The 27,812-nt window shown below is 39.9% G+C and overlaps 2 protein-coding genes across 2 annotated transcripts; both read right to left on the reverse strand.

Annotated features, from left to right (window-relative positions):
• Positions 1 to 8,124: 8,124 nt before the first annotated feature.
• On the reverse strand, positions 8,125 to 9,114 carry LOC149416563 (uncharacterized). Its single transcript, XM_089641272.1, has one exon. The coding sequence runs from the start codon at positions 9,112 to 9,114 to the stop codon at positions 8,125 to 8,127; it is 990 nt and encodes a 329-aa protein (XP_089497398.1).
• A 161-nt stretch (positions 9,115 to 9,275) lies between these two features.
• Positions 9,276 to 11,213, reverse strand: LOC149416564 (uncharacterized). Its single transcript, XM_089641273.1, has one exon. The coding sequence runs from the start codon at positions 11,211 to 11,213 to the stop codon at positions 9,276 to 9,278; it is 1,938 nt and encodes a 645-aa protein (XP_089497399.1).
• Positions 11,214 to 27,812: the final 16,599 nt, after the last annotated feature.

Genomic DNA, 27,812 nt, shown 5'->3' on the forward strand with positions numbered 1-27,812 from the left:
ATTTTTGTTCTTTGTTTTCTATTTTTTAAGTAATCAATAAACCACTGCAATTCATTAGCACGAATTCCTATGTACTTCAATTTCATTATTAGTCTTTCTCTGTTCATCGTTTCAAAAGCACGTCTAAAATCCAAGAACACTGCTATTGTAATTTTCTTCTGATCCAGAGCTGTTTTACATTCATTTATCACATAATTTATTGCTGTTTCACAGGAATATTTATTTCTAAACCCAGATTGTTCTTTTACTAGAATGTTATTTTTTTCTATAAATTTCTGTTCTTTCACGATGCATTCTAGTAATTGTTCATATTTAGGTAATCCATTTATTGGTCTGAAGTCTTTCAAAATTTGTAGCATTTATTATTTTGGGCACTGGTGTTATTATGGAGGTTTTCCATGACTGCGGAAAAATTCCCTTAGTCAGAGATTCATTTAGAGAGAGGTTCTACAAAGCATAATAAAAACTGACAGGAATCCGAACAAAACCATGCTGCTGCCTATCGAGATTTCTATCCACCGGAGGTTGAGACCTCCAAACAAGCACCCACCCTTAAAAAAACCATAATGAAATCATCTTCAAACAATCATTATCAATTTGTGTTTTTTTCCCATGCCAAACAGATCGCGTGATTGATGGAATACAAATTACACGCGGTCACGTGTTCTATTCCCCGCTGCGCGATGAGACAATCCATCCGGCCACTTGAATATCGGAGATAGCTGTTTCGCACCGGAGAAATAAAAATATTCACACGATCAAAACCGACCCCCCTTCCCTAAGGCGGGGGGTGGGGGAGGCATATGCCCACTCGAACGGCGCGTGTGCGATACCCCTTGGGTCCCCTGTGCTCCTGTGATAAAATAGAAACACGCTTCGGACCGCTATTGAAATTATTATTCAGGACGTGGACGAAGTTTTAATTAATTATTGCGAGGTACCAGATATTATTTAAAACACCGCACAAATGTCCCAACTGCATGAAAAAATATTGCTAATTTATTAAGAATCTCTTATTGATAATTTGGGTTAAAAATGGGATTGCAGGCCTTACGAATGAAATAGCAGGTTTTCTGATAGAGTATATAGTATAGTAAATTACATGTTCATGATGTCACAACACGAGTTCACAATCAGAATATTTTCGCTTTTCATCATTATATAATATCAAGGCAAACACAGGAGATTATATATTCATCAGGACCATCTGAGGCTGCAGGAAGAGGAGGGAAAAGAGATGGGTTAGGGGAAGGTTGGAACGTACTTGGTTAGTCAGATCTGATCACCAACCACGGCAAAAGTTATTTCAGTCAAATTTCATGAAGGACGTAGGTAGGTATATATTTAAATATGTTAAGCACATTGTAGTCAAATGGAAGTACATCATGTTAAGGGAAAAACGTTTTTTGTTTTACAAAAATACCCCTTCGTGATAGTTTAACGAGACAATGTTCAAGACGGAAGTGAGGTCAATTTCGAGCACAGAACTATTTAAATAATATTTAATGACATCGTTAATTATGATTGAGGGTGACGCGACACTGAAGCCATATTAATTGATCAATGGGGGGAGGAGGGTGATAATAATTAGCCTTTGGACTAACGTGAGAATGTTGTGACCGTAAATTAACGGGGTTATTAGAAATAGCATACGTTTAAAATAATTGACCGTACCCACCTACATAGATACTTATTATAAAGGGATCATCATGCGACAGTATTATGTAAGCAGGTTCTGAAAGCCTTTTAGATAAAGAATTTGCTCAAAACTGTACAATAGATTAGATAAAATAGATTTTCAGTAGTATATGTTAGAATTTCTTTGGCGCATTTTAAATTTATTAATCTATAGTAATTTTATTTAAAATTCAATGTTTTGTTACTGGTTTAGTAACAGCTGCAATTGTGTTAGCATTATTGAATTTAGGTAAAAATAAACATCTCATCAAAAACCGATTTTGAATACTTAACACCACTGAGCCATCCAAATTACTCATTTTGAAACAATCTTTAGTCAAATTTAAACAATACAAATATCGAGGAAACTTTAAGGTTTTAATGTTAATTATTATTAGCCACGTACGGATTTTTTTTTGTCAGGAAACTGTTAAAAACGTGACAGCAGGATCATTTCTTAATATAATATTAGTACCTAATTCAGAATATATCTAAATACGTGTTCACACAAGTACCCTTGTCCGAATAAAAATAATGGAAGAGATGCGAAACTATTATTTAACTGTTTTCAGTTCATATAGTTTGTTATGAAATTTGTCAAATCATTCGTTATAGACTCCAATCACGTTTTTAACAAGAAAACGAATAATTTGACCAGGATTTTTATAAATTAACAATATTTCAAATCAGTAAGTTTTCTCCGTGCATTAATCATTATATAATATAATACAGGGTTTTCCAATAAGAGGTGTTATTTTGATATTCAATCGTAAAAGATCAATGGTTTCGTTGCTTGTGTGGCACGTGGAACGTTGTCCAGATCAATACCATCCAATTTTGACCATAAAAAATCATTAATCATCTTTCAATAGAGCAATCCATTCACCGTAACTGTTGCTCCAGCCTCATTTTCGAAAAAGTAAGGTCCAATGACTCTGCCGGACCATAAACTGCACCAAACAGTCACACGTTGAGAATATAGAGGCTTTTCAACAATAACTCTTGGGTTTTCCGAGCCCCAGATGCGACAATTTTGCTTATTGTTATATTACTCTTTTCAATATTGTTCTGGAGCACGTCATGAGGAAGACAATGATTGCTACCGACTCAAACATTTGCTACAAAGGCAATCAAATAGTTGGATATGCAGACGACCTTAACATTGTCGGAAGATCCTTACAGGCTTTAAGAGAGGTGTTTGACCCTTTGGAGACTGCAGCAAGAGAGGTGGGCTTGCAAATCAATGAGAACAAAACTAAAATCATGATGCAAACCAGAACCCCACACCGCAGAATAAAAGATAAAGTGAATTTTAAAAACTCCTATAACTTTGAAATGGTCGAAGAGTTTGCCTACCTGGGCTCCATCATAACGCAGGACAACGAAGACCCAGTAGAATGAAGAAAGCGCATCACAGCCGCTAACAACACTTACTTCGCGTTGCTGCCAGTGTTCAAATCCCGAAACTTCCATAGGAAAACCAAAATAACCCTGTATAAAACAATTATTAGAACGGTCTTGGCCTATGGATGTGAGGCGGGAACACTGACAGCAAAGTCTGTGGAACGGCTGGACACCTTCGAAAGAAAGGTACTTCGAAGAATCTTAGGAGCGGTGCGAGAGGGAGAGGCATGGAGAATCCGCCACAATAAGGAGCTATATGACATCTACCAAGCTCCCAGACTCTCTACTCATTTACGGCTCCAAAGACTAAGATGGGCCGGACATGTGCACCGAATGCCAAGCACACGTGTACCAAAGAAGGTTCTAACAGGACACCCGGGAGGCAAACGAAAGGCGGGCAGACCTAGGCTGAGATGGGACGATGTCAGGAAAGATGAAAGAAGACTACTCCATGTTGCAGATTGGAAGACGACGGCTGAGGACAGAGGGCGGTGGAGGCTCATGTTAAAGGAGGCCAAGGCTCGAAATGGGCTGTAGCGCCATTGAAGAAGAAGAAGAAGACGAAACTACAGAGGTGGAAATGGGCCTCATCACTCAAGTTGATTTGCATTTGATTCACTCAAGTGAATTTTAATATTTTCAATGCTTTGTTGAAGCGTGCATTGTTCCATTTTATTAATAACGTAGTTTTTAATTGTCAAAAGTCAAAAAATGACAGCTTCAAAAGTAACATCTACCGAAATAGCGGGCTATTCAAAATAACAGCTCTTATTGGAAAACCCTGTATTTTACTCGGAGATCTGTAAGTAATAAAGATTATATCAGTACCTGTAAAGAAATAATATAAATATATCGCCTGGAAGTGGCCTCACCACAGTTTGATATTATCTTCAGAAGACGAAACAGCTATCGCGCGTAGTAATAATTACATAGCAGAACTAGTTTAAAAATAAACTGTTTATTTGTAAATTTAATACTAATATTATCCTTAATATAATAAGGAGAATGTATGACTTGGAAGTGAATAGTTGAAGAGGTTGAAGACGCCCAAGGAGTACATGGTACGATCAAGTGAAACAAATACTTTAAGGCGATGCCATACGTCGTGTAATATTTTGAATCGAGCCGCCATCAATAACACTCCTTACGTAAATGGCGATAAGGCTTAAATTCCCATCCAGCTGTTTTGATTTAGGCGAGAAAAAAACATGGCCAAAAAGTGCCTTTTATTTTATTTTGTGGATGTTCAGGCAAAAATATTTAAATGTTTTCCGATCATTTTATAAATAACTTAATTTGCCACATTATACAATAAAATCATAACCTAAAATATGTTCGTAAGTAGGAGATTTTGAACTTTAAAGCAGTTTTCATAGGCCTTGTACATTATTTTTTTCTGGGCTTATAAAAAGACTTATCTAAAAAATACTCGATTGTTTCAAAGGCCAAGATGTATTCTACTCGTAGTATTTAATTAAAGCATCTGGAACATTTCTAGGCGACCAAATTTTCAAACCAAAAACACATGATTTTGCTTTACTACGTATGGCATCGCCTTAATTACAAAACAATAATATTATTTACACATTAAAAGTGCACCCAGTTGCCAGGTACTCTGGAATTTACAACCTCAGAACTTTACAAAAAAACTTTTATAAGTCCCCGAGTAACGCCGGGTACTAGGTCAGCTAGTTGAATTCATAACCAAAAAAATTACCACTAAAATATGTAATTTGTTTTTAAATTGTAAATATGTAATTTATTTTTAAATTGTAAATATGTAATTTATTTTTAAATATAAAATTTCTCCAATTTGAGAGGCGGGTATGGGTATTGCTGCCCCAGGACCCATTAATTGGATAACCAACACTCCTGTTATAAGTCACCCTAAGAGGTTCGTTACGTTTGGTGACTTAGCAGGGTTGTCCGTGTTTATCGGATTAGGTGTGTTCACGAATTGGCGGCAGACGCGCCTGCCTACCAGCTGCATCGTGGGCCGATTTAGGGAGACTATTTGACTTCTCCAGCTGGGCTCTCTCGACCCATCGCCTTGCACTGCAGCGGGAGGGATGGATTCAAATGTCCTACACAACACAGGCGCACTCCTAGCGTATAGGAGATTATACATTTTCTCTCAAACAATACAGACATATATAATCTAAATGTAAGAACATGCCAATATTTATGGCTTTTTTATGATTAAATTTTATTGGTATGCGATAAATTTGAATTTAACATATTGAATAAACCGAAAACTCAAACAAAATTAAGATAATTAAATTAGATTTGTTTAAGCGGGTAGGTACCTATATAGGCAACAGAGGCCGTGGAAATTTTGAACATACAAAGGAACGCAAGTTTAATATATAATTTATTAATAAATTACAAAGGGAATTTTTAATCTCCGCCTTCGTCCCGTTTATTTGTTTTTCCTTGTAGCACGAAATAAGGGCGGATTCAAGTGGAGCGTTCTCTCTTGCTTCCTAATACTGTGATAGCCAGGGGCATCACACGTACCGCGCTGCTGATAGTACATACCTACTGGTACTCAGTACCTACCTACCTAGTACCTACCCGGGTTTCATAAAACCCGGGAGGGTAGTAGACACCCCTAAAGGGGAATAGAAGATTTTCAGAATTTATTGGGTGAATTTATTAGCTTTATTATTTATTTACGCCCATAAGATTTTTACATAAAACAAGTAATATGATAAACTGTATTACTGCATTAAAATTAACATAATAAATTATTTATTAACATATTGGTACTATTCTGCCATGGTAAGTAAAAACAACAGTGTTTTCCTTGAGTTTCTCAAAAAAAAAAACATACAAAATCAAGTTAGGAACAAAATGAATCAACATAACACAAACTCGGTAAGTACAACAAATTCAAAGAAGAGAGAAAGGAAGAAAAAACCTACCTAAATAGCAAAAATCAATATAAAAAAGTTAGGTTTGTGCTAAATATCAACATAAAAAGTGTGTAACATATTATTTGTATTCTATTTTATACTCACTAAATTATGATAGATCAGTGAAAACCTGTTAATGATTTAGTGATTATAAATATTTCACTATACATTATAAAACATTTTAACTATTGGTATTTTTAATAAAATAAAGTATCATAATATAAATGAAGATATAAACGGAACTGAATTTATTTCTAGGCCTATAGCTTTTGGACTGCGGAATGAATGAAATAGTTTTTTTTCGACGAATAAACAAAGAACAACTCTGGAATTTTTTTATTTTTATTTTTTATTTTTTTTTTAAATTTTTTATTTTATTTATTTGTTTATGGGGTATTATGCCATGTTGCGCTAACTCCTTCTTTAGCCAACGTTTCGATACACCAGAGCACCATACACCATAGAGAGCACCAGAGCACCATACATATGGATACACCAGAGCTAAACGAAGAAAACCACTTCATAAGCTCACATTTTAACACAACCTCAAATAAGACATCTGCCCTGATGATGGACACTGCAATGCTGTCCGAAACGTTGGCTAAAGAAGGAGTTAGCGCAACACGGCATAATACCCCAAAAACAAATAACAAAAATACTTTTGGCCGTGAAAATCTTAAATCATATTTAACTCTGGAATTCGCTTGTTATTATTATGTATCTACTGTGTAATCTTATAAATCGGAAAATTAATCAAGTTAAATCTGTTGATATTTTGAGTAAATTCCATCATGGCCAGAGTCAGGTTTCATTCGAATATGTATGCTCTGTTTATACGTAAGGATGTAATCTGCTAAGTGTGAAGGAAGAACAAAATTATACCTTGTCAATTACACTCGCCCCTTACTTATAATCGCTGTGTAAATATGTATATGGTCATAGTGAAAAACCTGACTTATTTGCACGGCGTACGTACGGTTGAAATAGCCATAAACTAGGCGCAAGGCCCGGTCAACTTAACTATACCAACGCTGAACCAATGCGTAAAAATCCAAGACGGTAATTATATAAATTATATTTTGGGAGGCGGGTATGGGTACCGCCGCCCGGAAATCATTAATTTGATAACAGAAATCTCTACCATACGCAAAATAAACTTACTGATGTAAAATATTGCTAAATTAATGAAAATCTCTTCAAATTATTCGTATTCCTATTAAAAACGCGACCGCAGGCCTTTATGAAATGAATTGATGTATTTTCTATTAATTAATTATCAATAAGCAACGAATGTGTTTATGACGATGTTGAAGCACGTGTTCATAAAAACTCTAATATTTTCGCATTTCGTCATTATATAATAACAGGATTGACACAGTTTAATGGACACCGAGTTGACATCGCGCTTGGGTCCCACTCAAGCGTAGTGTGTTCAATTCCTCGGCTGGCTAAGTCCTCCATCATAACACAAGCAACATTTTAAGCTTACTGAGGTGGTAGTAGGATATTTTCAAATATTGTCAGGTTATTCGTAACCCGGCTGTACGGGACCAAGTTAGTGAAGCCCGCACAAATACTGCAAATTCAATAGGGCACCGGCACACATTGACACCTTGATCTGAGAGTTTTTGCAGGGGCAGTAGGAAAACATTAAATTAAACAAGTATTACTTTCCCGAGTACTCTCGGATGAGAAGTGACTGTTTGTACCAGTTACTTCTCTATTTATTGGACAAAATTATACATTCAATTTCACACATGTTCAATGAGAGTAATTAGAAATCACCCTTATCTCTTCACTGTGTTGAACAAAACAAAAACATTAGTTTTTAAATGTATGGTGGCGCCGAAAATCCATTAATATTAACTACAGCAGTCGCACATTAAGGATGTGGAATAATATTATAGTATCATATTTATTTTGACGCAGATATCTAAATGGTTTTATCAAAAATATTAAGGACATCGTAAAAACTTGAGATCTTGTTATCTCATAATGACTTTGGCTCTGCACGTCCGATATACTCCCCACGGTGCAGTCTCTGCTGCGCCCAGCTACTTCGTCGGGCGTGTTCTGTTTCATCCCAGCGTCTCGTGTTTGCAGTTGATGTCATTGCAAGGGGTTTCGGCTAGGCAGGTGTTGTCGTGCTGGTGATTGGATCGGCTGGTGTTGTTGAAGCAGGCAGTATGACGGCGATTTTAATGGCCGGTCTAACATATATTCCGGAACTTGTCTGGATACGGGCTGTCCTGACTTGTCCGTCAGCGGCGGGCACGGTCTCAAGGACGCGGCCACGCGGCCAGCTGTTCCGTGGCAGCGTGGAGTCCATAATGACCACCAGGTCATCCTTCTTAATAGGTGTGACCGGGTTGTGCCATTTTTGCCGAGCTGCCATGGTGGGAAGGTATTCTAGAAGCCACCGCCTCCAGAATATGTCTGCAAGTTGCTGGCCGATACGCCACTGGCGGCGAAGGCATATTTCCTCTTCCTTTTTGCCAAACATGGACAAGAGGGGACGCTTTCCAGCCGACCCTAGAAGAAAGTGGTTGGGGGTCAAAGGCTCTTCGTCGCGTGGGTCAACTGATATGTGAGTGAGTGGTCTGTTGTTCACTGTGAATTCAGCCTCTGCCAGGGCCGTGAGTAAGGTTTCTTCTCTAGGTGCCCGTTCCTTAAGTGTGGTGCTCAAGGCTCTTTTTACTGACCGTACAAGCATCTCCCAAGCTCCTCCCATGTGGGGCGTCATTGGAGGTATGAAATGCCACTCAATGCCCTGGGTGGCTATGGCATCAAGCATTCTGGCATAGTGGCTCAATGATACCAGAGCGTCTCTCATCTCTGCATCGGCTCCATGAAAATTTGTTCCGTTGTCGGAGTACATGGCTGCGGGTTGTCCCCTTTGCGCAGTCATCTGCTGTATGGCCGTGATGGCTGAGTCTGCGGTCAGTGAGGCGGCCAGTTCTAAATGAATGGCGCGGGTCGAGAGACAAGTGAAGATGGCTCCATATCGTTTTTCCCGATGTCTGCCAACCGTGATCTCCATAGGCCCGAAGTAGTCGAGTCCGCAATGTGTAAATGGGCGGATGTGATGCATCAGTCGAGGTGGTGGTAGCGCCCCCATTAGTGGTGGAGAGGGTTTGCTTCTCCTTATGTGGCAGGTGGGGCAGGCGTGTGCTATCTTCCTGCTTGTAGTGCGCAGACGCAGTACAAAGAAATCGCCCCGCAGCTCTGCGACCGTCTTCTCCGTGCTGGGATGGTCCGCCTTATGGTGGTAGTGGCGAATCAGGAGCTGTACGGGTGGTCTCCATCCAAGATGACGGGGGTCCGTGCTACACACTTCGTTTTCGCTAGAGCTCGCAGCCGGGTACCCATCCGCAGGGCGCCGTCTTGTCCGAAGAAGGAGTTTAATGGTTTCAGACGACTACCAGTCGGCAGCATTTGGCCTTGCTTGAGGGTGGTCATGTCAGTATTGAAGGCGTCCTCCTGAGTCCATTTTATCCATCTGTCTTCCGCCTCCTTGATCTCCTCCGCTCGCAGTGGGCCCCCTACAGATTTGTTAACTTTCATCCGACATTGTTTCACAAAGCGGAGAACCCACGCTGTTGCACGGATCAGCCGTTGCCATGAGGAGAATCTCTCGATGGATGGTAAGGCTTCCCTTGCAGTTGATAGAAGGCCGACGTAGTGAGGCTTGACCTCTAGTGTCTGGTCGTCGGGCCTTTTGACAGGTGCACGCTCTTTTGGCCACACACTCTCAGGTAAAATGATAAAGGCCGGGCCGGTAAACCACCTTCCTTTGGGTGATGGGTCGGGCACATCTGAGTCCCTTGTGCCGATGTCAGCGGGATTGAGCTTGGTTGGCACCCATCTCCAGTCGAGTATGTTGGTTAACTCATCTATTTCGCCCAGTCTGTTTGCCACAAAGGCAGCGTAAATACGTGGGTCAGTTCGTAACCAGCACAATACGGTTGCCGAGTCTGTCCAGAAGTACGTTTGGGATATACGGGCCTGGCTTTCCTTGTGGATGGTCTGGGCTAGTCTTGCCGCGATGAGTCCGGCTTGTAACTCAAGGCGGGGAATGGAGAGGGGCTTCAGTGGCGCCACTTTGCATTTACTGGCCAGAAATGTCGCCTGTACGGATCCATTTACTTCTTCGGTGTAATAGGCGACAGCGCAGCAGGCTTGTTCTGACGCATCGCAGAAGAGATGTAGGGTCACGCTGCTCTGCTTGAGATGGAGGCAGCGTCTCGGAACTGAAATGCTGTGTGTATTCAACAGGCTCAGCCATTCGGTCCACCTCTGTGTATGTTCAGGGGTAATGGGGTTGTCCCAGCCTATACTCGAGCGCCACACGGCCTGCAGCAGTATCTTCGACCGGATTGTAAGGCAGGAAATGAAGCCCAATGGGTGGAAGATTTTCATTACTATTGATAGCAGCTGCCTTTTCGTGGGTCGCGTGGCCACTTCTGGGGTGATCGCCTCTTGGAATGAGTACAGGAAGTTATCAGTGGATGGGTCCCAAACTAGTCCGAGCACTCGTTCCGTCTCCGTACCTCCACCGCTGATCCGCACTGTGGAACTGGCCCGGTCTTCTGTGGGAACACCGGCTATGGCAGCTGGACTGTTAGATGCCCAGCTAGTTAGGTGGAATCCTCCTTTCACGAGGAGGGTGCTCACACCGTGGACGAGTGAGGCAGCCTCCTGACAACTGTCTACCGCATCTAGGTAGTCATCCATGTAGAATTTAGAACGAATGGCTGCTGCGGCAGTCGGGTTCTCATGTTCGTATTCCCCGGCTACCTTGTTCCGGACGAACTGGGCGCTGCTCGGTGAACAAGTGGCTCCGAACATCATAGATGACATCTGGTAAGTATCAAGTTTGTGTTGGTTCGGTAATCTCCAGAGGTAGAGTTGGGACAGCTGATCTTCCCGCCTTATCTTGATCTGCAGAAACATTTCCTTGATATCTGCGGCAATGGCGATGTTTCCCTCTCGAAAGCGCAGAATATTCTCTAAGAGGGAAGACAGCAGGTCAGGGCCGGTAAGCAGCTGGTCATTAAGGGAGGTCCCTCGGCATCGACTGGCGGCGTCAAACACTATCCTGATCTTCCCTGGCTTATTGGGGTTTGTCACCGCAAAGTGGGGCAGGTATCGTTTTCTGGGTGCGGTTGTTGACGCTTCCAGTCTAGACAGCTTCCTGGCGTAGCCTTTTTTGACCATTGAAGGTTACACCCGCCCTGTCCCACCCCGGTATAGGTGACTTATGGTCACCCCTTCGGAGTTCTCGCATGAATCTAATTTTTGAATAAACGGCTCTACAAAGTATATAAATGAAGCTAGACCTTCAATGTCCCCGCATACGGTGTTAGGAAGCGGTATGCGAGCGCTTACAGGTATTAATCCAAGGACAACACAGAACAATGAGCATCAAACAATCAAGTAACAAGTGTCAGGCAAATAGTTGGTGGAGGGAACCCACACTCCAGTACCTGTAAGCACAAAAAAGAACAAAGTGAAATAATAGAGTGACGGGGGAGTTTCGCCGAGCCACGTCTGGCAGTCCTGTTGAGAGATTGGTGGTGGTTGGGGTGACTGGTGCAGGTCAGGACTTCCACACCCCTTAGCCGACCACCCGGTGGTGCCCTGAAGATAAGTATGGGAAAAAGAGGGATAAACCCTAAAGAACCTAGGGGAAAGAAGCGTCAGGAGGTCGGAGGCAGGGTGGAGGTTACCCCAATCCGCACAGTCACCCCTCTGACCACCAACGCTCCTCAGGGGTGGCGCAGGTGATTGGCGGAGTCCCCCGGTAAAAAAAAAGGAAATAAAAGAAGCTCCAGCAAGGTATGCGGGGACGAGGCCCGTTGTCCAACCCCTATTGGGGAGAAGTAAACAATACAAGACAAACAACGGAGTTCAGTTCTAGCCTGTAAACTCGTTGCCGTTACTGAAAAAAGAAAAAAAAAATACATATAAAAGAAGAGAAAAGAAAAGAGAAAAGGAAAACAATAAACAATCCAAAAGTGCCAAAAAAAACAAAGTTGAAAGTGTAAAAATAAAATCTGCATAGTCTGTAAAGAGGACAGCATGTGAAGTATAAGATAACAAAAAAGTAAAACATAAGAAAAGAAAACTGAAAATAAGAAGAAAAATAAGAGACAAGTTATTTAAAAGAAATGTAAGCGAAAGAAAAATCATCTGCAGCAGCTGGTACAGTAAGGAAAGAAAAATAATAAAAATAAGAAGAACAGAATAGCATAAACAATAATCGGAGATTTGTAAAAGAATTAGTCATGGAGCAGGAGCAATACACCAGGGGTTCTCAGTTATCACGCTAGTCAGCGACTCTAAGCTCAGACCATCTCTCAACCCAGATCCTAGTAAACTTCCTCAGACATTCGAAATTAACTCTGTTAGAAACAAGATCGGTGTTCCACACCGGTCTAATGGGGACATTCAGACCGTCTATCATTTCGTCTCTGGCATCCTTCAATCTTCTTTTTTGACCAGCTGGCTCATCTTGTCGCTGTAGGCTGCTGCCAGATTCTGATCTGCTGCCAGCTTCTTCTCAAGGGAATGTAGTCGTTTCAGCGCGCACTGCCGGTTGTCAGGCAATGTGGCTTCCGGATTACGCCACAGGAGGCCAGTTTCCCACCTCCCAGTGCGAAGAGGCCGGGTAGTCGTGTTCATTAGTGCGATGGCCCTTTGTTCGCTTGCCTGGGTTCTCACCGCGGCAGTTACGCCAAGAGAGTCGACGGCAAACTTGCATTTTACCAATTCTCTTAGACGGATATCTGCGGCTGATTCAATTTGTAGTGCCAGCGTCGTAGATTTATTGTCACTGCCAGGCCCAACACCCCCATGGGCGATCCACCCCAGTGCGGTTCGTGACACTATTCGCGTAGTGTCATGGTCTTCGCACACTTCCCGTGAAACGATCAGAGGAGCATTGTCTTGCCCTATCAAAAGTTTTGTGGTGACAAGGTTTCCATGGGCCTGTTGTTCTGGCAGGTTGAGGTCGGAGATCGTGTTGGCGATGATGTAGTAGGTGTCACTGCTATCACATCCTCTTATGGTCAGCTTCACTCGGCGGGAGAGTGTGTCAGAGGTGCACATCCCTTTGGCGCCATGGATCCGTATGCCGCGGACTGGGCCGCTCACCCCGATTCGTGTCGCGATGTCAGCGTCGACAAGTGTCACAGTTGAGCCTTCGTCGAGGAGCGCGAACACCAACACTTTGCTTCCTTCGGGGACGCCCAACATAACCTGCACAATTTTTAACTGCACGCTCCGGTCCGTCGTCTGGCGTCATAAGTTAACCTCACCGACGGCACCTTCCGGTACGAACTGTAGGTCGTGAAGCAAACGGTGATGTGGTGATTTGCACCCTCCAATGCCGCACCATGCCTTGGTTTTACAGTCCCGCGAGTGGTGTCGATCCAGACACTTACGACACAGGTTCTTCTGTCGCTCCATTGTCCACCGGAGGGCGAGACTTTTCTCCGCGAACTCGGTGCACTCGCGAGTTTGGTGGTTGCCTAGAGTCTGGTTTAACTTCTTCACCGTTTACTACATGCACCTGCTCGGTCCGTCGCGGTCGAGGTCGCACTGGGTTGATCATCCCGCTGTTGGGTATAGCGTTAGCCATACTTTTCAGAAATCTTGCCAGCTGAGTTATTGTAGCTAGACTCGTAAGACCACGTGTCTCATACAGCCAGGTCATCCGTAGCGTAATCGGCATCTTTGTTGTGATGTCATTCAGTAGGGTGGGGTTGGTCAGGTATCCGTCAGTCCTAAGGATCCTAAGTGATGCCACCAAGTTCTGGACGGTTCCGGAGAAGTCTGCCAGGTCCTCGAGGGTTGCGTCTATTGTGAGATACGGCAGCTTTTTCACCTTTTCCAACATCAGCGTGGCTATTGCGCTGGCGCCACCGTATCGCTGCTCGAGGACAGAGAGGATCTCTGGAACTTGAGCGGGATCCATGAGGAGAGGGCCGACTGCATCCCTAGCCTTCCTTTTTAGTGCACGCTGCAGCCGGATGAGGTTTTCGGATGAAGTCATTTTGCAAGTGGTTGTGGATTGGGTGTACTGGGCTTTCCATGTGGGCCACTCGAGCGGGTCACCCAGGAAGAGGGGAAGATCCTTGGCCGTGATCTGCCTTGCGATTAAGGCGGTCATCCGTGTATCGTCCTCTATCGTGCGAGAGTTTTCTTGGGCACGGGACGTGCGAAAACCCTCTGCTATTGCTGAGGTGATCTGGGACAGCTGATCAGCGCCTTTTTGCACCCACTCGTGAGTGTGCTGTGCTGTCTCATCGGCTGTAGGCAGTGGCGGAAACAGTGGTGAAAAATCCTGACTCGTAGGGAATTGCTGCGATCTGTTATGCGTAAATTCCACTTCTCCAGGTACTGCTGCTTGGGGCTGTCGCTCGGGGTACTGTGGTAGAGTATAATCGGCTATGGGAATGCTTGCCACGGGTGCCGTGTGTCCCGTAGTTTCCGACAGTATGTGCACTGAGCGTGCATTCGAGGCGGGTCCGGGTGTTATGATAGCGTGGCCAGCATTTGAGGCGGGCCGTGTTCCCGGCAGTGTACGCACCGGGCATGCATTCAAAGCTTGCCCGGGTGCTGTGATAGTGTAACCGGCTTTCGAGGCGGGCCACACTCCAGGCGCTGTTTGCACCGGGCATGCATTCGAGGCTTGCCCGAGTGCTGCGATAGCGTAGCCGGCATTCGAGGCGGGCCACGCTCCAGGCGCTGTTTGCACCGGGCATGCATTCGAGGCTTGCCCGGGTGCTGTGATAGCGTAGCCGGCATTCAAGGCGGGCCACGCTCCAAGCGCTGTTTGCACCGGGCATGCATTCGAGGCTTGCACGGGTGCTGTGATAGCGTAGCCGGCATTCGAGGCGGGCCACGCTCCAGGCGCTGTTTGCACCGGGCATGCATTCGAGGCTTGCCCGGGTGCTGTCATAGTGTAGCCGGCTTTCGAGGCGGGCCACACTCCAGGCGCTACGGGGGCTTGGGTAGTTGTGAACCTGGAATCGGCAGGTTGGTGGCCTGCTTGCAGTGCGGCGGATGTCTTTGTTGCTGCTGCCAGGGCTGCAAGTAGGTTGGCGGTGTGCTTAACGTGCTGCTTCTCTCGAGTGCGCAACTCACGGCGCAACATTTATATTGCATCCTCAGTTGACTCTGACCGTTGGTCATCATGCTCTCCGTCGGACTCCTGGGGGGCCGGGGAACTGCGGGTCAGGATGGGACCCCAAGCTGTGGTTGATTGTTCAATGGAGTCCGAGGCAAGCATAGCTTGATCAGCTTGCTGGGGTGCATCTTGGCTAATGGGAACATCAGTCGGAGAGTTGGAGGTAGGGTCCGGGGCTCGGCGAGACATACGTTTGTCTCGGTCTGCGGGAACGCTGGTTGCTGATTGCGACGCCTCGGATGACGTAGAGATTTTACGGCCACTGCGAAGCGAAGGCATCTTTACTGAAGCACGATTAAAGGCGTAATGCGTAGAACCGGCACGAAGGACCAATTTGTGCGGGACCAAGTTAGTGAAGCCCGCACAAATACTGCAAATTCAATAGGGCACCGGCACACGTTGACACCTTGATCTGAGAGTTTTTGCAGGGGCAGTAGGAAAACATTAAATTAAACAAGTATTACTTTCCCGAGTACTCTCGGATGAGAAGTGACTGTTTGTACCAGTTACTTCTCTATTTATTGGACAAAATTATACATTCAATTTCACACATGTTCAATGAGAGTAATTAGCGATCACCCTTATCTCTTCACTGTGTTGAACAAAACAAAAACATTAGTTTTTAAATGTATGGTGGCGCCGAAAATCCATTAATATTAACTATAGCAGTCGCACATTAAGGATGTGGAATAATATTATAGTATCATATTTATTTTGACGCAGATATCTAAATGGTTTTATCAAAAATATTAAGGACATCGTAAAAACTTGAGATCTTGTTATATCAAAATGGCTTTGGCTCTGCACGTCCGATATACCGGCAATGTTTGTCTTTCTTTAAAAAAAAAAAAAAAGTCTTCCGATATATTTTGAAAGTACTAATAGTTTATTAGGAAATGGCCTGCCATCACGTTTTTAACAGGATCTTAATTTTTTTTCACCTAGGTCAAGTTTTTTTTTTTTTCCCAAGTAGTTCGGTATGTTTTGTCATTTAGCAGAGGTGCCCGGTTTTATGGGGAGAGGATTGTCTATGTCTTGGTAGCCGATGCGTCTGCCCACCTAATGTGTGGCGAGTCGGATATGGTTGAGGGAGATATTTTTACCTCTCCAGCAGGACTCTCTCGACCCATCGCCTTGCAACGTAGTGGGAGGGATCAATTCAAACGTCCGACACTCCTGGACACACAAACCCCCAGATTCCAACCCACCCCTTATGCCTTTTCCCAGATATTCCTCTGATTTAATTACTTTCACGAGGGCCTCCTGTGTAAAGTTGATGTAAAAAAATGTGTTTAGTGACTGTTGCGGTGCTGATTTGTACAGATGGGTGGTGACTTATTAGTCACCATGAACACCTACCTGCCTACTGATGCATGCGCTTCAGTCAAGTAAATAAGTCAAACTGTGGTATACATTTCACCCTGAGGAAGGTAACCTAATCATATCCTTGTCACATTTATTTGATCATTATCTTTACCTCCAGGTATGAGCGACACCAACATGAATAGATTGATGATTCATTGAAAAAGATGATAATACCAATAAATCTAAACGCAACATGAATCAGAACAAGACACAGAAAAATAAAAATGTTACAGTCAACTGGGAATTGAAACCAGAATCTTATTCTCCCCGGGACAACGTTTGTAACCACTCGATCATTTCCACGTAATAATTTTTGTCGATCACATCATTCAAATTCAGAATTAACAATACTATCTTGCAAAAAAACATATTTCACAATGTTTTTTTTAAATTTCCAAATCATTGGTTTGTAACCTAGATAGTGTCTCGGAAAAACCGATTTTTATTTATATATGACATCTATTGCCTTTTTATAAAACTATCGATAAATATTTTTTTTACTGGAACAACTTTTCTTTCATATTCATTTTGAAGGTTCTACTCTTTAATGTAACATATCATCGAAGACGAAGATAATACTAATAAATTTAAACGAAACATGAAACAGAACAAGATACAGAAAAATAAAAAGAGAACTATCTCAACTGGGAATCAAATCCATCTTTCTCTTACCGGGACAACGTTTTGGTAGCTAATCATCATACTTCCTCAATGATATATTAGATTGATGAATTTAACCTACAAAAGTTATTGAAAAAAAGTTGTCCCAGTAAAAAAAATGAAGATGATGATTAATTAGAAAACAAAAAATTTCATAACTGTTAAAAAAATGGAAAATAAATTTAATGTTAGTAATGTTTACTGGTGCATGGCAGGGGTAGATAACCCTGCATTTTCTGGCATCAGAGTCAGGGGTGGCGGGCGGCGGGCAATAAGGGATGTGATCGAGAATTTATCAGGCAGAGGGAATAAATCCTAATCCAGAACCTTTTGGCACGCCTGCGCCTGTCTATATCCGCTACAAGTTATTCTTAATAGTGTCGCCTTGCCAGGAATCTTTCTGTGTGAAGTGATAAGCAGGTACCTACATTACTAACATCTAACTAAATTATCGGATAATAAGAGAGGATGGAACACCTCATTTATCGTGTCGTGATAAGCAGGTACCTACATTACTAACATCTAACTAAATTATCGGTTAATAAGAGAGAATGGAACACCTCATTTATCGTGTCGTGATAAGCAGGTACCTACATTACTAACATCTAACTAAATTATCGGATAATAAGAGAGAACGGAACACCTCATTTATCGTGTCGTGATAAGCAGGTACCTACATTACTAACATCTAACTAAATTATCGGATAATAAGAGAGAACGGAACACCTCATTTATCGTGTCGTGATAAGCAGGTACCTATATTACTAACATCTGACTAAATTATCGGATAATAAGAGAGAATGGAACACCTCATTTATCGTGTCGTGATAAGCAGGTACCTACATTACTAACATCTAACTAAATTATCGGATAATAAGAGAGAATGGAACACCTCATTTATCGTGTCGTGATAAGCAGGTACCTATATTACTAACATCTGACTAAATTATCGGATAATAAGAGAGGATGGAACACCTCATTTATCGTGTCGTGGTAAGCAGGTACCTACATTACTAAAAGTAGGTACTTATATTATCTTCAAAAACTGTGCCAAAAATATAAAATAAAATTAATCGTCAAAAAACAAATTCCGATAGTGTGTCTGTCGTCGTTCGAAGAACTCTCGAACTCGGGTTTGTTTGAATTTAAGTGTCAATTTCAAAATTTAAACTGATTGTGTGAAGAATTCAGATAAGCGATAAAGTACCCACGTATAATTTAATATTTCAACCAAAAATTTATTCATTTTTCATTTTCAAAAATTGGAACTGATTTGTCAAAAATTAGACTATTCAATGAATTTTCACGGGTTGGCGCTAGTATTTTACATAATAATCAAATAATTACAACATTTGTACCGGATGCGATCCATTACAAAAAAAATATGATTCTTTAGTCTCTGAAAACATATCAACAGCTAAACCAAAGTTTTTTTTTAGATACGTAATTAAAGTAGGTACTAATCACTTTGATTATGGCGACGCACCCTGTCGTGTAACATTTGGAATTTGGCCTCTAACAATAATACTCCTTATGTAAATTATGATAAGGTGTAGATTTATGGAAGAAATAAATAACAAAAAGTGTTTTTTCTTTTATATTGTAAAATACAGGCACAAATATTTAATTGTTTTATGATCATTTACTAAAGAACTGAATTTACCACATTACAAAATAAAACCATAACCGAAAATTGGTTCATAAATAGGAGATTTTTAAGTTTTCAGCAAAGATTTTTAATTTTTTATTTTTAGATGACTGACATTTTTTTTCTGGGCTTGTAAAAAGTCTTATAAAAAAAATGCCTAATTATTTCGAAGGCCATTATGTGTTGTTTTTCTCGCGGTATTTAATTACAGAATCTAAAGTATTTCTTAGCTATTAAAATTTCAAACCAAAAACACATGATTTCTCATCACTACGTACTGCTTCGCCTTAATTTATAAATTAAACACACACGAGATATAACAAAAAAACCAATGTAAAACAACAAATGTATTTGATTGCGACTTTTGTAACACTATAATATATACATTTATTTACACAAACAAGATAGCTCAGGAGTCCATTTGATTGTCCGTTGAGACTGGGGTAGACTGAAAAACCTCTTTAAGCCTATTATTCCCAAAACGGTCTTTTGTATGGCAATTTACATCCGTTTTATTGTGCTATTATCTGGTTTTATTTTATTGAAAGGGTGCTATAAGCTGATTCCCGGCGCGCAATATAATCGAACGTTGAGTCCAAACCCAGAAGTTTAATAGTTGTTTAGTGAATTTTAGCTATTGCTCGGATAGAGCGCTCGGACCAATTACAAGGGAGGATCTAAATGTTTGTGGAATAAACGGGGGTGTGATTTACCCCCTGATTTAATTATTGTGATTATTTGGAATTTGTTGAACTGGAATCAGCGCGGATTTATTTAGTTTGGTTGGTTTTTGGTGTGGTGCATTTAATTTACTGAAACAAAACGATATATAAATTAAACCGTTGTTCGAATATTTTTCTATGCTACGGTAGTGTTGAAAAGCGGTTTATGCAGAGAGGTCGGACCCCCAAAAAACCAGGTCTTGGCATGCATTCCTTGCCTCATTCACATTCATACATACTCTTCTGTTATTCCGACCCTTGACATGGCCCGACCCAAGCTTCTAGTTCACTTGATCTTGCAATATCTTCCTCGCACGTCTCCGACTTCTGCTACCATTCACATTCACGTACCATATCACACACCTTTCTTCGTTCATTCGCTCTACATGTTTCTCGTCCATTAATCATCAGCCTTGCATTCTTTGCGGATCTCCACATTTCTGATACGATCATACATGGTTTTACCACACGTACGCATCAGGGATCTCATTTCTTCTCTCCAGTTCTATTGCCAGTTCCATGCCCACTGCCATACATCACCAACACGCCATTGTTTTTTTTTATTATTTTTTTTTATAGTGAATACCTCACAAGAGTCCCAACTGCTCCCGTCTGGAGCCAGTGAGACTATGGCATCCCCAATTGGGGGATGTTGTGAGGCTGAAGGTAAGTGGGGAAGGGAAAGAGGAAGGTGGGGAAGTACCTGGCTATTCAGATCTAGTCACTAAACACGGCTAAAGCCATTTGGAGCAACGTTTCAATTCTGAATGGTGGTCTTACACCAGGGCGATACTGGTAGTATCTTCCACTCTGGAACGTGCCGCAAATATACTATATATTATTTTAATTAATTAATTGTGTAATAACACAAATTAATCAAATAAAATTTATTTGCGCACGCCGGGTTCGAACCCGCGACCTTCGGAATGGCAGTCCAATGCGTTACCACTGGACTATGCCGGCCGTCATTGTGGACTGCTAGCTTCGCTTCTTTGGAAATTTTTTTGTTAGCGTTCAGGCCTCTATTAATGGAGATTCCTGCATTTACCCTTCATTCAATAACTCTATTAGCCTTTCCATCTCTCGTAAACATAAGTAAGGCAAATATGATTTAAGATTTTCACGGCCAAAAGTATTTTTGTTATTTGTTTTTGGGTGTTATGCCGTGTTGCGCTAACTCCTTCTTTAGCCAACGTTTCGGACAGCATTGCAGTGTTCATCATCAGAGCAGATGTGTTATTGTTATTATTATATAAAATAACACATCTGCCCTGATGATGGACACTGCAATGCTGTCCGAAACGTTGGCTAAAGAAGGAGTTAGCGCAACACGGCATAACACCCCAAAAACAAATAGCAAAAATAAGTAAGGCAGTTCATTTTTTAAAACAAATATGTAAAAAGCCTACGCTATATAAGGTGATCAGTACACAATGTTAAATAAGAAGGAAAAAAGGAACCGTGAACAAATTGATAATTCATAACAGTTATTGAAATAAAATCCACTACAAATTAATTTTTGTAACTTGAATAGCACATGGAATTTTAGCACTATTTTTAAGCTTATTAAATATACTTAGCTTAAAAATATAAATATAATTAATTTTTTGACGAAAATAATTTCTCTCGGGGCCTATGTTATCTTTGGGAATGCTGTTGGGTTGGCTGGTCTTTTTAGGAAAATAAAGAGATAAAGTTCTGGAAAGGAAAAAGGTATGAGGGGTGGGTAGAAATCTATGTTTCAGTGTGTCCAGGAGAGACTGACGAATAAATCCATCCCTCCCGCTGTCGAGAGAGACCAGCTAGAGAGATGCACAGGCACATCCGCCGCTCAGACCTGAAGTCAACTCACCCAATGAACCGGAGCATCCCTGCTAAGTCACCAAACGTAGCGAAACACTTGGGGTGACCTGTAGCAGAGGTGTTGGTTATCCAATAAAAGGTTCCCGATGAAACTAACATAATAATACCCCCCATACACGACTTCAATAAAAATATACAAATGTATAAATAAATATATAAAACAAAAATATAAATGTACGACTTTAAAAGAAAATAAGGGTACAACAGTAGGATCATGAGTGAATAAAATCAGTGTTTTATTTTTAAACAGGATGTTCGGGGGACAAAGACACTACTAATACCATGCTATATAAGGTTTCAACAGTGTAAAACTTGAAATTAAAATTGAGGAAGATAAAAATAAATTCACACACAAAATTACAAAATGGATTAAAGAACAAAAAAGACAATACTACCAAAATGTCATAGCATAAAATAAAAATAAAACCTACACGAAACACACAAAACCAATATAAACACACATCACTCACAAACACAGAAGATTATATTTTAAATCTGTTATTTTCTCTTTAAATATATTATGTAGATTATATTTTCATATTATAAAATGAAGGCCTCAGCACGTGGAAGCCACCCAGTGAGGCCAACATTGCTGGAAAACTTGAAATGTAAAAAAATATTGTACCAAATAAAAAAAAAAAAATTAAAAAAACATTGGTACTTTTCAAAATAAATATATTTTTTTAGAAAAATTGAATTTGATGGCTCGTTCAATAAAATTATCGAAAATATCTCTTATGTCTCGTTCTAGAAACACAGCAATACAAACCATTGCATGTGTCACAACTAAAAAATACAGTCCCTTCTAATAAGGATGGCCAGTCTATTTCCTAAAACCACATCCGGAATTACTCACGATTATTTTTATTGCAGGTTAATAACTGTCGCAGGGCGGTGGCCACGCGTCCCACGCCCGAGGTCACGTGCCACGCGTGTCGCAAGGGCCACGGGGCGCGTGTCGCGTGGCACAACTCCGCCTGGGCGCACGACCCCGTTATTGCGCCTTTGTTTTAGTGATGCGCAGAGGTCACGCAATACGTTCATCACAATGAGACCCTACTTTACGCTTGTGACGCCGTTATCGTATATGTAAATAGTAAGTCTTGTTCATTTCGCTTATTTATATCTGTTCCCCTATCAAATACAAACACTACATTCGTGTAATTATTATACGAAGGAAAATCACAATGTCTAGAGCAGAGATGTGCTTTATTTCAAATAAATCCATTTCAAATGGAAATGCAAAATGGGTATTTTCCATTTTGCATTTTAAATGCTTTTCTAAAAACCATTTTGCAGTTTGCATTTTAAATGCTTTTCTCAATGCATTTTCCATTTTAAATGCTTTTTTGCAACATTCTTCCTACTATCTCCACTCATCTTTTTTTCATAAGCCCCAAATATCAGTCGGTCCTCAACCTCGCTATGAGAGATAATTTCCATGTGTCAAGTTGCTCCCTGGTAGGAGCCCTGGCAATTGAGTGATACCATTACAAAACATACTGATTCAAATACTGAACATGGGGCCATGACGCTGTAATATTAAATGTTAGATAGCAGTTTCTATGTTTTTACGTTGGCAACATTATTCCCGCGCAAATTTTTTGTGGTTTCATAATCTGTAGTCGTGGTGTTTTTGGATTTACCATCATGTAATATGTTTGTTCTACATTGATGTCCATTATTAAATTACAAAATTGTTTAAAAATTCTTTAATCATTTTAATTGTTTGACCTGAGAAACCATTTTGCATTTTCAATGCATTTTGAAAATAGGTATTTTGCATTTTGCATTTGAAATGCATTTCTAAAAACCATTTTGCATTTCGCATTTTCAAATGGAAAAGTTTTGACCCATTTCCATTTTGCATTTCAAATGGTTTTGGGTACCCATTTTGCACATTTCTGGTCTAGAGACAGAGAAAGATATTTAAATGAGATTTGTCGGTTCAATATTCTGTAAATTTATTTATTGAACGCTCGTAGCGCTTTTATAGATACGATACAGAATACAGACAAAATGCAGAAATGTAATATGTAAGTACCAGAGATGTGCAAAATGGGTACCCAAAACCATTTGAAATGCAAAATGGAAATGGGTCAAAATTTTTCCATTTGAAAATGCAAAATGGTTTTTAGAAAAGCATTTCAAATGCAAAATGCAAAATACCTATTTTCAAAATGCATTGAAAATGCAAAATGGTTTCTCAGGTAAAACAATAAAATAATTATAGAATTTTTAAACATTTTTGTCATTTAATAATGAACATCAATGTAGAACAAACATATTACATGATGGTAAATCCAAAAACACCACGACTACAGATTATGAAACCACAAAAAATTTGCGCGGGACTAATGTTGCCAACGTAAAAACATAGAAACTTATCAGTTAATATTACAGCGTCATGGCCCCATGTTCAGTATTTGAATCAGTATTTTTTGTAATGGTATCACTCAATTGCCAGGGCTCCTACCAGGGAGCAACTTGACAAATGTAAATTATCTCTCATAGCGAGGTTGAGGACCGACTGATATTTGGGGCTTATGAAAAAAAGATGAGTGGAGATAGTAGGAAGAATGTTGCAAAAAGCATTTAAAATGGAAAATGCATTGAGAAAAGCATTTAAAATGCAAAATGCAAAATGGTTTTTAGAAAAGCATTTAAAATGCAAAATGGAAAATACCCATTTTGCATTTCCATTTGAAATGGATTTTTGTAAATTATATACAATATATTCACAAAACGAGAAAAAAGAAAGAAATATTTTTTTTATTTTTTGTTGAAAAAAATATGAGCAATTCCTAAACGAAAACTTGAAACAGAAAACACAGAAAAAGATACGGTTTCATCCAGGACATGAACCCAGGAGCCTCGTCTTGCCAAAAAAAGAAATATTTTTAATTTATCAGACACCAAGCAACTTCATCTAGAGTTAAATCATTTCACTAAATAAATTATAGTACAGCTGATTTTGAGACTTATAATGCACTGTTTCCCAAATTTTGGATTCGTCTCATAGGCGCATATCACATTTATGCCACGTTGTAGAAGAATTGCTACAATGATATGGTAGGTAGTATCTTGTAACTTTATTGCCAAGAACATGGAACGAAATTAAATGTAGAAACTATTTACCATCGAATTAATAATTTTAAATATACAAATTAAATCGCAAATAATTCTTCGTTCCGATAATTTAGGAAAGTAGGAATGAGGAATGAGAATGTAACGTATTAAAATATTTTCGTCGCTATTCCAGATGCAGTTTATAAATTTATAAATTCCGTGAAAGTCATTATCTGGTCTTCGAACTGACCCAATAGGGAATTTTCAATCTATTTTTTATTCTTGAAAAAATTAAGATACTGAAGGTATTTTTATTTCATTTCATTTTTAATTTGACAAATAAATTTTCTAACACGATTTAAAATGTTCGTTTTTATTCGTGAATTCTGCGGTATTGATCACGTCGAATGACGTTGGTGACAGCCGTCTTACCGTTTACCGTTTTTGGCGTTTTATATGTCATAATGACGATGTAGCCAGTTGGTACCGTTTCGGAATGTGCGGTTTTAGATTGTTTTTAAAATCAATAATTATTAATGAAAATAGTAAAATTACAGAATTATAAAATTTAACGCTTTCACAATTTTTTTGATGTTATTCACAGGCCGTGCAAATATTCCATTCTTCAAAGAAGAGACAGTGTAGAATTACTTTAACCGATTCAGAAAAAATGATGACGGTAACTATTCGTGCAATGAGGTACCTTTCCCAAAAAATATTCTCTGGATATCCATTTCCTTAATATCTAGTGACCGACCGAAGTTTCGGTTTCCTCTTCGGCTAGTTTTGGCCGCGGTCGAGCCAAAATTTTTCCAAAACTTCGGCTCGGCCGAAACCTGTTCGACTTTACTCGAGTGCTTGTGTATGCTCCTAGGATAACTTAAATATTAATTAATTAAAAAGATCACTTCGCAAAACAAGGAGCATCTAACCCTATTGCTACCCTCGTAAATCACTTATCCCCTTCAGACATATTTTTCTTCCTCAAAGATAGATCCCGCAATGTTTGGAAAGAGTATTGGCACATTGCTAGTCAATCCAAAGAAGCCTGCTATGTTTAAATATAAAGTACTATCTCATCAATACCGTGGTTTCAACAATTCCCCTATTTCACCAAATAAAAAATTTCCTCACTTATTTGAATGAGGACGTTGTTCCGTTCCTTTTTACCTTTTTAAAATTCGTGTGGTTCAGATTGTATGATTCCGATTGTAAATTCTGTGGTCTAGAAGTTGGAACTTAAAAGTACATTTTTTTGTTATCCCGTTCTAAATATCCTCTCTTCTATCAAGCCTTATCTAAAATTGACTCTACTCAATTCAACATCTTATCTCTTCTAAGTCTAAATTCGTCTCCAATCTTTCATATAATTTTGTAGTTTGCCAATTTAAACAAAATTGATATTTACATTCACTTTCCTTCTTTCAATTATTTTTAATGGTTGCTTAGAACACCCTTGAATGGTGAAAGCCATAAACATTTGGATTTTTTCAAGAATTCTTAATTTTACTTTATAACAACTATGAAAGATCTTGGCATCATGTTTGATAATAGGCTGACATTTCATACTCATATCGAAATGACGTGTAGTGCTTCACTGAAAATGCTGGGCTTCGTCCTACGCACTGCGATGAATTTTAGAGACACCCGGGTTCTCCAAGTGCTATACATTGCGTTGGTTAGGAGTAGGCTTGAGAGTGGGTCGGTGGTTTGGAGCCCACATCAGGTGAAGTATTCCCTTATGTTGGAGAGAGTGCAGAAGAAATTTCTGAGATTCCTCTACCTGAGGGAGTATGGCTACTACCCGTGGCTCTATCCTACTGACTTTCTCTTGGGCATGCTCGGTATGAACCATCTACGGGTCAGAAGAGATGTGCATATTGTATCACACTTCGTCAAACTGATTCGTGGATGGTTTGAAAATCCGACTATCATGGAGAGTATTAGTCTCTATGTTCCTGATGGTTATCTCCGTCACCGACAGCATAGACTGTTTTAGACATAGACCAACTTGCCAATGGTCATGCCGGTGGGGAGAGCAGTCTTGCTGTTGAACAGAATTAATTCGGATATCGACATATTCAGCATCGGTGAAGCTGCCTTTAAAAGGCAAGCTCTATTGATGCTGGTATAGTTTATACACCGCTAACTATTATGTAATACCATTTTACAAATGTACTTAAAAACGAAATAAAATGTAATTTTGTAATGTTTTTAAAGGAATAAACAAATTGAATTGAATTGAATTGAATTGAACAAGTTTAAGAATGAAAAAAATCCAATTTTGGAGGAATATAGTATTTTTTAACTTATTTAAATCAGTTTTGGTTTTGGATTCGGGTGAAACTAGAAGAGAAGCCGAAATTCGGTTTTGGCTTCGGCTGAAAATCTATTTTCGGACGGTCGCTATCAATATTGTATAGTACGGTGATAATCTGCAAGAAATTATCAGCCCTTCACCCAAACAGAGTGCCGAGTATTATAAGAACTAAACGGAAGACCCTGAAGAACCAAATTGGAAACGAAATTTAGGAAATAATTAGATAGACAATAAGTACGTATGTTTCAATATGACTATCTCCACTCTTCAGAATTTCCTCTACGCAGATTGATCGCACATTTTAGGGTGCAAAATTTTCAGTTGTATGTAAAAATGAGGAGTTAGAATCAAAATACAAATTTAACTGAAATATATCCTACTTTTTGTGTGATTCAGATAGAAGGAACGTCGTGAATACGAATAATGAAGTGATGTTGCTCTTTATCTTATTGTTGTTTGATAAGAGATGTGTCACGTCTTGTCTTCCGCTTATCGTACAAGAATATGGAACAATGGACATTGCTTCTGACTCCCTGATTCAAAGTCTATCATTATTATTTATCAACATCCCTTTCCTGAAACTCGAAATTCAATTTAAACGATTGTTTCTAAACAAACATTTAAATGATTTTGAAATATTTCATACAAGATAATAACAATATTGAATACTTTACAAAGTTAGCTTAGATATTATGAAAATAACATCGAGAGTGCTCTACAATAATTAGTCCAAGAAATATTATTATAACTAAGAAACGCAAACCAAACCTTAACCTCTCTCACAACCTGCCACGTAAAACACGATACTTATATCTCAATAACACCCGTATATATTATTAATATTTATGGGACTATTAACCTATAGATAGAAGAACACATTTTATTGATATAACTTATTTAATAACTTTTGAAGGTTATAACCAAAATAATACTAATACATCTAAACAAAACATGAAACAGAATAAGACACAGAAAA

This window comes from Hesperophylax consimilis, chromosome 16, assembly GCF_061612785.1.
Source record: "Hesperophylax consimilis isolate HC1 chromosome 16, BYU_Hcon_1.0, whole genome shotgun sequence".
Classification (NCBI taxonomy): Eukaryota; Metazoa; Arthropoda; class Insecta; order Trichoptera; family Limnephilidae; genus Hesperophylax; species Hesperophylax consimilis.

What these genes read in the sequence shown, in the direction of transcription:
- LOC149416563 (XM_089641272.1), bottom strand. Translation starts at nt 9,114, where the DNA reads ATGGGGGCGCTACCACCACCTCGACTGATGCATCACATCCGCCCATTT.
- LOC149416564 (XM_089641273.1), bottom strand. Translation starts at nt 11,213, where the DNA reads ATGGTCAAAAAAGGCTACGCCAGGAAGCTGTCTAGACTGGAAGCGTCA.